The sequence below is a fragment of the Protopterus annectens genome, chromosome 17.part0, assembly GCF_019279795.1.
Source record: "Protopterus annectens isolate FY-2018-M chromosome 17.part0, PAN1.0, whole genome shotgun sequence".
Taxonomy (NCBI): domain Eukaryota; kingdom Metazoa; phylum Chordata; order Ceratodontiformes; family Protopteridae; genus Protopterus; species Protopterus annectens.
In genome coordinates, this window is record NC_056751.1 from 692,746,920 (window position 1) to 692,761,594 (window position 14,675).

Consider the following 14,675-nt stretch of genomic DNA (forward strand, 5'->3'; position numbering starts at 1 on the left):
AGTTGTCCTGCAGACTTATAAAAGTCAAACTTGTGTCATAGTGCTTGCATAAAGTACTGAGCTCTAAGTCTGTATACTTAAATAGCTATTGGTTTCTGTTTTCACTGCAGTCAACTGGGGTGCATGTGTGTCTGTCTAGCCAGAAGAACATAAGTGTGATCCTACAGTTACCACTCCAATCCCATGTATTGATAATATTTTGACACTTGCTAACACTTGCACATGCCTACACATATTTTTCATGCAGGCTTCCCAACATCTTTTCTCCAACATCCACTGCTGATATCATCCACTATAAGTTGCCCTGCAGCCTTGTAAAAATCAGACTAGTGCCATGGCACTTATGTAAAGTACTGAGCTCTGTATTCTGTATACTTAGATAGGTAGGTGGTTCTGTTCTCACTGCAGACAACTTGAGTTGTTTGTATGTCTGTTTGTGTACTTGCTAAACATTACAGAGATCCTTTTACACTAGCATGTGGGACGCTGTTATTACCATATTTGCCTCACCAGACATTGCTGATGTTATCAGCTATAAAATGTTGTCCAAGACCCTCCAAATCAGACTTGAGCTGTGGCTCTTGCCTGAAATACAGAGTTCTGTATTCTGTGTACTTAGTCAGGTAGGGGGGTTGTTCTCACTGTGGTGTGTGTGTTTGTACCCCTGCTTGATTACAGAGAGCCTTTTACACCAGCATGTGCTTCACTGTTATTACCATATTCTACTAATCAGACACTGTTGATATCATCAGATATATGTGATTTGTGAATGTGCACAATTCCCACCATGGTGGTGGTGTCAGAGACTGGCCTTGAGGCTAGACAGAAGTCACCTCATTCAATATAATACAGATTACAGTGACATGACTTTTGGTCTATCCATGTACATTATGGCATGGTTGTTGGCCCTGTGTTTTCTTGGTGAGAAACCCATGTGGTCTATCCAGCTGCTGCATATGTCTGGTGAGGTACATTCAAAAGAGAGCATTATACTCTATTAGTGTTCTGATGAGGTAACCTGATTCCTGACTTGATTCATCTCTCAGATACCCACACTCTTCTTTACTCTCCCTAATTAAGTATTCACCCTTAATTAGAGCACAGTGCGCCTCATCCTGCCTCACATGTTAAAAAGAAAAAAAAATTGTGTATGTGTAGATTATTATAATCTGTCTGATATGATGAATACTTTGCTATGCATCCAAGTCTTCCATAACATATAGCCATATATTATCAATGTTACTTCAGACTCTTATGTCATTAATCGTGTATATTGTTATATGCTGTTATTAACTTTCTAAACAAATTCTTTATTATGTACATTGTTTTTGGAGCTTTTCTCCCCGGGGCTCCACTGAAAATGGGCTCACACCAGCCCATTGGACTTTCCTGGTAAACAAAAGCAAATAAATATATACATAACTAATCATTCTCACATATAGATATTTACTAATTAAGCCTGCTTCATTAAATTGAAATATCATCGATCATTAGCAAAGTGCCCAAAGATGTGCTTCTTATCTATTGAGCCAATAATACTGTCAGATTTGTGATGTATATGACGTTGCTCTCCGTGGCAACTGCATTTAATCTTTGCTTATTTTTAGTGTCTGGATGGTTATGAAAGTCCTAAAGGTAGGCCTTTTTCCTGATAAATTTGTCAATTTTCCTGTGCCACCAAGTCATCATCATCATCATCATCATCCCCCTTTTTCCAATTTTTTACATGGAGTTGTGGTTTCATGTTAATTGTTGCCATCTCTCTCAATTCAATGCAACACTCCTGCCTTCTTTCACAATCATGCTTGACTGTCACAAATCTTTTCTCACACAATCCATCCACCTCTTTGCTGGATACCTTTGTTTCCTCTAATGTTCTTCCTGTATGTCCCAAATCTTCTTTACCAGCTTGTGTTCTCCTTTTCTGCACATGTCCAAACTGCCATAATCTGTTCTCTTTGATCTTTTTTGCAATTGGAACTACTTTGGTTTCTGTTCTTATGTTCTTATTCTTCATCTGTCCCAAAGTGTGCATCCTACCATCCATCTCAGGCAATTAATTTCCATCACCTTTAGCTTCCTCATCTGCTCTGCCTTTACTGCCCTGGTTTCTGTGCAATACAGTAGCAATGGCCACAGAACTATTTTCTACACCTTACTTTTCAGCTTTTTTGACATTCTTCTGTCATATACTAGCCCTGACACTCTATGCCAGTTGGGTGCACCCCCTCTGATTCCAACTTTGACATCCTCATTCAGACTTCCCTTCTCCTCAACTACCCCCTCAATATACATGACGCTGTTAACTTGTTCCACTATCTTCCCTTCTATCTCAGTTCTCATCTTCTTCTGATTTCCTCAAATTGTTGCTATTACCACTGTCTTATCTGTGCTTAGTTTCATCCCATGTCTCTTCAAGTTTTGCATTCCATTCCCTTATTCTTTGCGGAGGTTTTTGCTCAGAGTCTGCCTGTAAAGCCACATCATCTCCATACAGCAACTTTGTTGATCTGTCCCCTCTAACCTGTTTGCTAATGTAGTCCATCACCAGTATGAACAGCAGTGGGCTCAGAGATGAACCCACACCAACTCCCACTGGGAACCCCTCTTTTTGACTGAACACTGTTCATACCTGAGTCATTGGATCCTTGTATATAGCCTGCACTACCTTTATGAGTGCTTCTGGGACTTTGAACTACCACAGGACTGCCCAAATCAGATTTCTTGGGACCATGTTATATGCTTTCTCTAGGAATGCCCACTTGGACTCTTTCCTCATCTCTAGCTTTTTCTCAACTATCTGTCTCACTGCTAACATTGGGACACTTGTGCTGCATCCTGATCTGAATCAAACTGCTCATCTCCCATCTTAATTTCTGCTATTTTGCATATCCGTTTATCAGTCACCCTCTCCAAGACTTTCATGCAATGTGAGAGGAGTTGGATACCTCTGTACTGTCCACAGATGTGGATGTCCCCTTTGTTCTAGTACACAGCTGTGGATGCCCCCTTTGCTCTAGTACACAGCTGTGGATGTCCCCTTTGTTCTAGTACACAGCTGTGGATGTCCCCTTTGTTCTAGTACATGGCTGTGGATGTCCCCTTTGTTCTAGTACACAGTTGTGGATGCCCCCTTTGTTCTAGTACACTGGCACAAATATGCTTATTCTCCTACACCTTTCACTCAACACTACTATGAGTAACCCTAGCAGCCATTTCTTTCCTATCTCACCCATCATCTTTGTCATATCTGCTGTGAGCTCAGTTGAGCCTGCTGCTTTCGCTGACTACATTTTCCTTAGTACTGTTCTGACTTCTCCTGTGCTGGACTTTTCCCTCATTGTAGGCTGTGTCTGGGGCAGTACAGCTTTTGTTGTGTTTTCATCATCCAGAAGCTGCTGGAAGTACTCCTTCCATCTGTCTTTGATGTCCAGTCATCTGGTGAGCAGGTTGTTGCTGGCATCCCTTATGAAGCGTATCTGACTATCTTTTTTACATTTCTGTCTTTGCCTTGCAATCTGATATAATTTGTGCTATCTACTGAGTCCCTTTTCAGAAACTGGTAGAGTGCCGCTGATGCCTTGTTCTTTGCCATTGTAACTCCTTTCTTAGCCAACCAGTATTCCTTTCTAGCCTGGTCAGTCTTTTCTATCTCCCACTTTTTCCTGAACACCTTCTTTCTTTTGAGTTCCTGGACTTCTGTATTTCACCACCAGCTTTCCTTATATATCTTGTTTCCATACCTGGCCGAGGTACATATCTGTTCTGTAGTCCTCATACTTGCTGTTTGAGGTGCTGCCATTCTTCTTCATCTCCACCTATTTCTTCCTCTTCTTGGGGTGCTAAAGCCCTGAGTGATTCCTTGAACTATTGTACTTTCTCTCCAGTCAACTTCCAAGTCTTCAGCCTGGTCTCTGTCGACCTTAGACCCTTCTCTGATCAGTGCTTGCAGCTGATTTGCCAGACAGAAGTCTAGACAGGCCTCTCCTTCTTTATTGCTGTTGTTGTTCCACCCAAACGAGCTTAGGCAAAGTGAACCTAGGTAGTCCTCATATCCTGTTGCGTCTGTCCCATTATGTGTATTCAGGTTATCTATTGTCAGCACCCATTGTCCTTCTTTATCTAATAGGTCCTGCAACTGCTGCAGTCTGAATCTACTCTTGTCTTCACTATCACAACCCTACTGTGGGGCACATGCTGAGAGTATGAATGCTGTTCTATCATTAGACTGGAGTCTGGTCACTAATTCTGATGACACCCCTCACACACCATTTCTAGCCTGTCTTCCTCTTCACTAGTAGTAGACTCTGGATCCCATGCTAAGTGACTGAATGTACATTAAATGGAGCATTTCTTAATTCATGTTTGGCAGGTTGATTAGTTTTATGTCCAGCTTTCCCTCAACAGAACTATGACATGTAATGGACTTCATGGTAGGCACACACTGGCCAATAGGGGCACATACACCCCTCCCACCATAGATCTGGTCCTCCACTCACTTATCGCCAGAAAATACCCATGGTTATTTAGGTGCTATTAGTCAACATGATTGAATCATCTTGAGCCATATTGGCTAGCCCTGCCATGGCACACAGTCTGTAATCCTTGTTCTTCTGTCTTAAGGATATTGCACATTACCACAGTATATCCCAAAGCAGTTGGTCTATACAACTCTTCCCCTATAGGACACTATGTTTCTCAGATGGAAACATTCAGCATGCTTTTCAGAGGTGGGAGGAACCCCACAGAGACAAAAGGAGAGCATGTAACCTCCAAACAGGCATTGATCAGAGGTCAGGATTGAACATAACATCTTGCGCGTGAGAGGCAAAGAACTTAACCATTATGCCAACTGATCCCTAGCAAGAATGATGATGATGATGATGATAATAATAATTTTTATTATTATTTTATTATTTTATTATTATATCCTGGACTCTATACAAGAATTTTGTAGTATGCTGAAACAAACATTCCCGGTCTGAGGTTTACAGAACATAACAAGTTTTATTGAATTTGTGATGTTCAAAAAGTTGACCTTACTCTAGTCATATACCTCTATGGATGTTAGGGTGACCAGTACATGTTGTATATTAAATGTAATACTTGAATGATTTAATGTACCTAATAATTTATATGTCTGAGAAATAACTTTTTTTTATTTTCAAGTAATGAATGGTTTATTTGTTTGCCTATTTGTATACTTTATTTACCTTTTCTTGGCTGGGGAAGTCCTGCTATGTCATTTGTTCCACTTGCTTCCTTTCAGGACAGAGACAAAATAATTGTGTGGTATCTATATCTATATCTATATATTTATATCTATATATCTATATATATATATATATGGGTCTGCTTCATTATAGCAAAGTACAGCTATCAAATCTCATTTTGTTGACACCATAACATTAAAAGTTACTTACTTGAACTTTCGGAACAGCAAAAATGACTTCCAGGAATGTAACCACTAGGCCACCATGGAGACCTTTGTTCTTTTCCTCACATTTGTGGGATCTCAGAGTTGGTATATTTAGTTGTAGCAGGTGTGGGGGACACATCCCCCCACATTGGGGTGGTGTGAGGGGTGAAGGCTCCCATTTTGGTGGGTTTTGTGTGGTTCGTTTTGCAATTTTTCAATTGTGGCCAACTGGTTAGATTCCTGGAAGCCATTTTCGCTGTTCCGGGAGTTTGAGTTAGTAAATGTTTGATGTTATGTTGTCAACAAAATTAAATGTGATAATGTGGTACATTGATATAATGAAGTAAATCCATATATGTATATATGGATTCACTTCATAAACTCGAAATACTGAAATCCCGAATTTCAGTATCTCGAAATCATAAAGCCGAAAATTCATAAAAATTCAGCCCTGTAATAGCTGGTACATGAAGAGCAGCTCCAGTGTGTTTTGGTAAAGTTTAATTAATTTTAATAATATAACAGGGATATTTATCAAGTAGTCACCAAGTGTGACCAAAAATCTGGTGTGATTATTTCAATGTATGTTTGATATATGATAACTGGCTACAAACCTTATAACACACATACTTGCTAAGTTATATATATTTATTTTTATGCCTGTAACCAGTTTCAGTATAAAAAGAATTCCTCATCTTAATGATAGCAGTTCTGTAGTTATCCTATAGAATAATTACTCTCAATTTGTCATGTTTGTTAGTTGTGCTCTGAGCATAGTGGCAGCTTGGAACTTGGCTTTGAGAATATTCCTTTAAGAATAATTAAGATTTAAGCCATCTAATGACAAAATGTCTTTATCTGTGCTTCTTTTCACATTCTGCCTGATCCCAAATATAATTCAAAAACAGCAATTACCTGCTTTGTTTCTTGTAAGTGTCGGATTTAACCATAAGGCTGGCAACTGCTCAAATGGAGTTTTAATTACGTCACTTTTTCAAATGTGAAAGTATGCAGCCTGTTTGTGCAGGTGGTGTAGGTATATGTATATGTTTGTGGGAGGTGTGCCAGTATATGTACATTTGAGTTTGTGCTAACACTTAATTTAGCTGATTCTTGCATTATTAGCTGTACATATTCTGTTTAATTTATTTCAGGAGTCCTTTTTGGAGCATTATTTGGCTGCCTGTTACGGCTGATACCAGGGCTAAATTCTGACATTGTGATGCTAATATCATTCCCAGGTGATATCCTTATGCGGATGCTGAAGATGCTTATCTTACCACTCATTATATCAAGTCTAATTTCAGGTATTATTTTTTCAGTGAATCACTTTTTATTAATGCCTTCGACTATGCTTTATTTTTGGTTTCTCTAATACTGTCAGAAAGCATATTCCAAACCATAATAACCAACATGTTACGCAGACTATCATCAAAATCTCTATACCATCTCAGTACAGGTAAGAGCCAACTTTTGAAAAATCTCAGTTCTGTGATTTCTAGCACATCTGACTGTACATTAAATGTTATGAAAAAATTAAAACTAACTACAAGTGGAATATTTTAGTCTGTTGTGGAGTTCATCCCAAGGCACACTAAAACAAGCAACAGTGAGTTTTACTCCTCTGTGATGTGACGAATTTAGCTATTATATAATGACCCAAACATGTCTCCATCAGCTAGGAACAAAGTTAAAAAGAACTCCCCCATTATGGTATTCTTTCTGTCCTGTATATAGTTACTGAACCACTGCCAATCAGCATTATTTTACCATAACTGTGCCAATCTTTATAAGGAGATAATAGCGTATAATGTCAAATGCTCTATCCAATCATTATTTAATCCTCTCCTAAAAAAAAAACTTCAGGAATGCTGAGTAAGGAGACATCAACTAGATGTCCCTTAGGAAAACATGCTTTGAATCACTTAGTTGATTGTCTCATAAGAAGTCTAACAGTTCATGTATTTGTTAACCTTAAGTACTTCACAAGACGGTATAGAACTGAGATTCAATTATAGTTGTTTGTTTCTAGTGGCATTCCAGGTTTATACACGGATGACAGTTTGCTGAAGGAGTCCTGCAGGAAATAAACATTGTTATCAGATAAGCAAAATGCACATTGTCAAGAGCCCAATAAAAAGAGGAAGAATGTTTCATGATAATTAACTTTGACACTTTCGAGTCCCTCTTTTTTCATCATAACTTTAACATGCTGAACATATCTGTAAGTTATGTGCTGGGATTGACTGTGGCTTGTTGGTGTAAGGGTATGTTTCGTGTTTTGGTATGAGAGTTCCTGGGTTCAAATCCTAGACAAGCTGTGGGGTTTTATGGCTAGGCTTAAAAAGGCCCTTTTGGTTATTGGCTAATAAAAAGGCTAAGAGAGCAGTCACATGCCAATGAACAAAGTATTAGACAAACTCTTCCAGCTACTGCAAAGTGATCCAGAAAATGGCACAATAAAGCTGTAGAAAATTACAAGGCAATGACACAAAAAGGGGCAGTAAGAGCAGATGGATGGAATACTTCAAGAAGCTTCCAGATGAGAAAGAAAAAGGCAAAGAAGCTGTTCTGCCTCAAGCACAAGCTACAGTGAAATAGAAAGGAGAGCCCACCATAAAAGAAGTACAATGTGAGTAATGGAAATATGAAGTCCAGGACAGTGACATGCTTAGATAAAGTCTCAGTAAATGCAACCAATGTATTGGATGCCTTAGAGAAGAGGGTTCTGAGTATTTTCTCTTGTGATATGGAGAGAGAGAGAGAGAGAGAATGGAGAGAGAAAGAGATGGGGGTGGCATATCTCAGATGACTAGAGAATAATCATTCTAGTACCAGTGTACAAGAACAAAGGGATGATACACAATCAGAGCCAGATCAAGGTCAAATGAGGCCCTAGGCTGGGTAATTGACTGGGCCCTTACCATATGCAGTCCCCCAACAGCCATTCTAGGGTCCCATTGCGTGGCTATTTCTCTCCAGTTACCATAAACACTGTTCAAAACTCTCAGTGTGTATACTGTTTTCTGCTTTACTTCTACAATAATTATAGATATTTGGATTTAATTTAAAACATTTATTTCAAATTTTATAGCACAAACACTGATAGACATTTGCTAAACAAAGCAATACAGTCTCACAATGAAAACAGACTTAGCAGTAAAACTTCTCTGCCCTTGAAACTCTCATTCATTGAAACAGCATTGAAACCCACATTGAAAGAAAATGCATATGGCCAGTGGTGGATTAAGTTTACCTTTGGGCTGTTTCAAATGGTAGGCCTCTTGCACAGATTTTTAGGACCATGTAAACATGCAAAAGGTCTTTGATTTACCTTCCTGATTGTATTAAATTATATTCCCTGTATAATACAGCAGCACATCTTACAGCGTCTTTTAAATTTATAGTTTTGAACATTTTTTCCAGTAAGCAATGAAATAAAACATATGAACCAATAATGACAAAACTGCCCAATTCAGAACATTTCAAGCATAAAATGCCACTCAAACTTCTGTCATTGCAATCCACCAATATCGGTCAATATGCATAGAGTTGGCACCTTTTCAAATGCCAATTTTTTGTAGAAATGTGAGATTATGCAGAAAAAAACATACCCACGGCCAGTGCAAAGAACAGAACTTCACTTTTTTGCAAAAATTAAAGCTTATTTTTGTAGCATTTGCATTGCTTATGCTATTTCATACAATATTTATGTGTTTCACATACAAAATAACTGTCTTATGTAACTATAAGAAAAGTTAAGAAATATATTTTGTCTTAAAATTTCAGGACATTTGTCATGTTTTAGCTTTTTTCACAGGACAAAACTGCCCAAAGTGGGACTGCCCCTCGCAAAGAGGGGCAGGTGGTAGATGTAAATATGCACAATCTCTGCAGAAGTAAAAGTCATCTGAATAATTCCACATTAAAGAGATCTGTAACTAATGAAGAGATTGCTGCTAGCAAACAACTTTATATTTCAGTGTTTCATCTACAAATTCAGTGCCTGCTCTCCTTGAAAAATAAATTACCTATGTTGCATTAAAAAATGGTAAGCTGGTACTACTGCAATAAGGGATGGATGGCAAACTGATAACAGGTTCATAGTTACTAGGTATCTCATCCAAAGGAGGACACACACAGGACTGCAGCACCCCCCCCCTTAATATACAACAGAGTAAAAGCAATCCATTTACATGCTGTGAGAGTCGAACACACAGCCTTCTGCATCAAAGTGCTACCTGTCATACTACTAACACTGCTTTTAAATTTGATGCCACAATAATGATACTATTTGCAAAACAAAAAGTTGTGCATTGTAAACAAACTTAGCATGCACAGCAGTAAACTTCTTTTCCCTGAAAGCTCATAGTTCCCTGATAAATGTACCTGAAAATCAGTTCCCTGAAACATTCAACTTGGTAGTTGGGGAAGACAGAATTTAGTCTGTTTCCTGTAGCTAAGATACAAGGTTTCAGCCTAAGCAAATTACTAACCACCTGCTATCTGTAACTAGGGCATTTCACTCCCACACACAAACACTTCAATCTCTTAGTGCATGAAGTCTGGAGAAAGCCTAAAATAAATAGGGACAGATTATGAATACTGCTGTCATGAACACTGCTAGAATAACGGGATTTGTGTAAGTATGCATTTTTCTAAGGAATCTGAAAAATGAAACTCAAATGTCTGTCATTATTTAGTAACTTCAGTCCATTTCATGAGGAACAGACCACAACTATAGGGGAAAAATCTGGACATTTGAGAATTATGTTACCTACCTACCTGTTATACACACACTCACATGCACATAGACACACACCTCCTTCCCTATTACACACAAACACACACACAACTACCTATCTCCTCCTTACACACACAAACACCTACCTCCCTGTTAAACACGCACACACACACACACACACACACACACACACACACACACACACACACACACACACACACACATATACACACCCTATACCTCTCAAACTCTTAGCACAAAAATTCTGGACAAAGCCAAAAATAATGGGGGGGACAAAGCCCAAAAATCAGGACAAGCTTTAAATATTACTCTCACAAACTTATAAAGTTGCTAGAATAAAAGGTATTGTGCTATAATGAATTTTCTGAATGATATGAAGTCTGAAGCTCAAATGCCTGTCATTATTTAGTGAATTCTGTCTTCACTGATTTGCCACAATAACGCGCCCCCCCAAAAAAAAAAAAACTAATTTTATGAGGAACAGACTAAAAATATGAGGCAAAAATCTGTTGAGACACCTCCCTCCTTCTTTTAATCACAGGCACACACACACACACACACGTGCATGCACACGCACACACACACACACACACACACACACACACACACACACACACACACACACACACACACACACACACACACACACACACACACCTACCTACCACTTAAACAAAAACATACATATGTACTTCTTACTTGTCCATTTGTGGTCTGTATTTCAAATGTCTTCTGGCATTCAAATCCCACGAATGCAGAAGACTAAGATGGAAGGAAATAGTTCAGACACCTGTTGCTTCTGTGCGACCAGACACAAATGGCATTCATCTTAAAAAAGAATGCCCTTAAAATTTATTATTGTTTTAAATTAAAAAAATAAATCTCACAACCAGTGACCCCATTCCAGCCAGCATGAGCCCTCTCCCAGCCAGTGAACCTAGGTGACTGCTGTGGTTGCCTAGTGCTGGATCTGGCTTTGTTCACAACTGTCGGCAATACAGAGGCACATGTCACACTGCATGAAAGTGTGGGTGACTGTTAAAAAATAAACAGAGCAGTAGAAATTAAGGTGTGAAATGATCATTTAGGATTCAGATCAAGATGCTGTACAACTGACTTAGATAATGGTCCACAATATGGAGGCATGGAATTTAAAAATGGACAGAGTGATGGGAATTTTACATATAAAATCTTGTCAAAATTATCTGCAGTGAAATGGCTAAGTACGGATCAGCCATACAGAATGTTAAACATCTGATGAAGAAATAAATCATTCAAGATTCACATAGACTGTTACAAGGACTATAGATATAACATTTATGTGGTGTTGGTTAATCTAAAGTATAAGCAAGTAAAGCTTCTAGGATGTGTCATCTAAGGCCTTAGAGTATTTATCACTTGACCACACAAAAGATAAGGGGCTAGATTCCCAAAGACTTGCTCTCAGTGTAAGTGACTTACTGCAGGTATAAGGCCTATAAATGAAGTAGGCTTACACCAGGGGCCAGATTCCAAAACACTTGCTCTCATTTTAAATAACTTACACTTACTTACTTACTTTGGAATTGGGGCAGGTATACACTGCTATAGGTCACACTGAAAGCAAGTTTTTCAGAATTCTTCCCTTGGAATATTTATTACAAAGTCATCTACAACTATTAACAACTAATGAAGTGATAACAAAGCATGAAGAAGTGCTACAGTGATTTATAATGTGCCTTGACAAAGGTGAAACACTGCCAATAAAATGCAACTTAAATAATACCTTTGAAAAAATATAGATATATGCAAAGTAAAATAAAACAAAAGAAAGTTTTCACACAGGAATGTTTATCAACTGTTACTTCATATTTATAGAAAGTATGTGACTGAAGAGACTACCCTTTAGCTTCCAAAAAGGAGCTGTAATACATGTAATAAACAATTGCCACATTTTGACTATATAGAATACCTGTACACTTCTTACGCAGTCTTGTTTCATTCCATTGCTGCAAAATCCACAGGCAAGTGTCAATGAAAGTATTTTAGAAGGCTTCTGGGCTAGAGGATATCTAACCCTATGCATTCAGGGGTGCACTAAATGATAACACAGGATTCTTTAACATGGAAAGTGACACTAGGAGTTTTTGTGTCTAAAAGGAAGGAGAAAAGGATGATCCAGCAGATTACAGACCGATCTCACTTATTAGTGCGGACACAAAGTTTTATGTGAAGTATTAGCTGCATAGCTGGAAAAAACAAGTCGTGAAATCATTACCCAGCATCATGGGGGGGTTAATAAAGCAAAGATTTTGTAAAGATCAAAGGAGGTTACAGTAGAGGATTATAAGTATAGCGGAAAAATGGCAAGTTGAAGGTGGTACTAGTTACGTTATTCAACATTAGCTAGGTGTTTGTGTTGCAAGCAATTGTGGAAACTGTGCAGGAGAAAAGCTTCATCAAAGTGGTGAAAGCTTTATATCAAACATTGAGTTAAAAGATGATGGTAAATGGGGTGATTTTCCAAGAAAGTGCCAGTGGGGGGTATGCAGAAAGTGTCAAACGTTCATTGGACATGAAGTGCAGAATATTAGTAGTGTGTTGCTAGCCTCTTTGTAGTTCATAATATATTCACTTTGGTGGAGGTAAAGAAGGTGTTGCTAAAGTTCAGACAGATATTTAAATTGTGAGATACACTTGGCATAATCATTAATGTCTTTGTCTCTCATGACGAAGGTGCAAGGTTTGATCAGCCTTGCAGCTGATACCAGTATGGAGTTTGTATGTTCTCTTTGGGGTTCCTTGTACCTCCTAAAACATGCTGCGTGTTTCCCCCCCAAACCTATCCAAGTGGTACACACTGTAATTGGTATCTATTATCAAATAAAGGTGAAATTCCTAATTAAATAGTCAGCTTCTGTCTTCAATCAAACACAGCTTCATTGTTCCTCACAGCACAATACTGCTTTGCTGACTTTTGTTAATATTGTCAACACCTACGGAAGCTCTGGAAGGCTAGTCTCCCTCATCTTCCTAGAATTGTCAGACACTTTTTTGATACTGTCTCCTACCAGAAAATCTAACATAAACTCTTGTCCTTATTTCCACTGACTCTTCTCTACAATGGTTCCATACCTACCTCTCAAATAGAGTGCAGAAAGTATCGGTGTCCCATAAAGATCTATATTAGGTCCCATGCTTCTCAACATAGTCATCAATGTCCTCTACACAGCTATATAAACATTACCCTAGTTCAATATGCTGATGACTCAGCCCTAATATGATGTGCCAAATCTCTCTTTTAATTCTAATATCTTATGCAATAATCCTTATTAATTGAAATATGGCTAAATAATTCACAACTACTTCTAATCTGCAAAATAACTAAATTACTACTCTTCCTCAAAACAAAACTATTCTGTATCATCTTGGCCTAAATCACCATGATAGAAAAAATAAATGGCACCAAATTTCTTGTAGTCACCATAGATGACCAGCTGAAGTTTGACCACCATGTGTCACACATGGTTGAAAGAACTCGTCAAAAATGAGGAACTTCATATAAAATAAAAACCTGCCTCACTGACATAGGCAGACATATAGCCTCTACTTTCCTACTGCCATCTCTCTTCTATACTTCTCCATTCTTCAATAACCTTCAAGTCTCACAACTCTCCAAACTTGAGAAACATTATAATAAAATAAGGAGCCACACAAAAGCTGACAATAAAAAAAAAATCACTGAAATAGGTAAATGCAGAAGACCGCACTTTGGAACTGAATGTAAAATAGTTATTTTAAAACAAAAATTGAGCATTTTCATCCAGCAGCAACATTTGCATTTAACTGGAGGTTTTAACCTCATATCTCCACTGACACTGTGAGTCTGGACCAGCTGCACTAACCTGGTTGCAAATGTCAATAGCTACAGCAATAAAAAAAATATATATATATATATATATATATATATATATATATATATATATATATATAATTAGGAATGCTTTCCAATGTAAAAGCTGAATGGCCTGTCATGGTATTTGAACCATGCACCTACTGCACACAGAGCCGTGTCTCTAAACAGCTAACTCATCTGTGAATATTTCAGCTATACATTTCTATATAGCTTTTTGTTAGGTTTAAGCACTGCTGAGCAATGGACCTTGCTGCACAAACACACTCAGCTATGCTTAAACTTGACAAAAAAAATGGATGAAAGTGCTCAATTTTTGTTTTAAAATAAAACCATTTTACATTCAGTTAAAAGCAAGTGTACAATACAGTTCAGTCACACACCAAGTTAATGTAATCAAAGTACATAGGGTGAGGTCATGTAAAGTAAAATACAAACACATAATAATAAAGTATCAATAATGACTAATTAATATCAATAAATATTTCTGTTATTATGTAAATGTCTTGTTTGCCCTTAGCTAAATTTTGCTAAGCACTGCTAAGCAAAGCTTATACAAGACCTTTCTTAGCAGTAGTTAGCAATGAGCAGCTATGCTT

At 38.0% G+C, this 14,675-nt stretch overlaps 1 protein-coding gene across 1 annotated transcript in view; it reads left to right on the plus strand.

Moving 5' to 3' along the window:
• LOC122791498 (excitatory amino acid transporter 2-like) overlaps positions 1–14,675 on the plus strand; it is a 594,255-nt gene that overhangs the window by 15,296 nt on the left and 564,284 nt on the right. Inside the window, exon 2 of the mRNA XM_044059240.1 lies at positions 6,574–6,726. Coding sequence (XP_043915175.1) covers positions 6,574–6,726 — 153 coding nt within the window. The remainder of the gene's footprint in view (positions 1–6,573; positions 6,727–14,675) is intronic.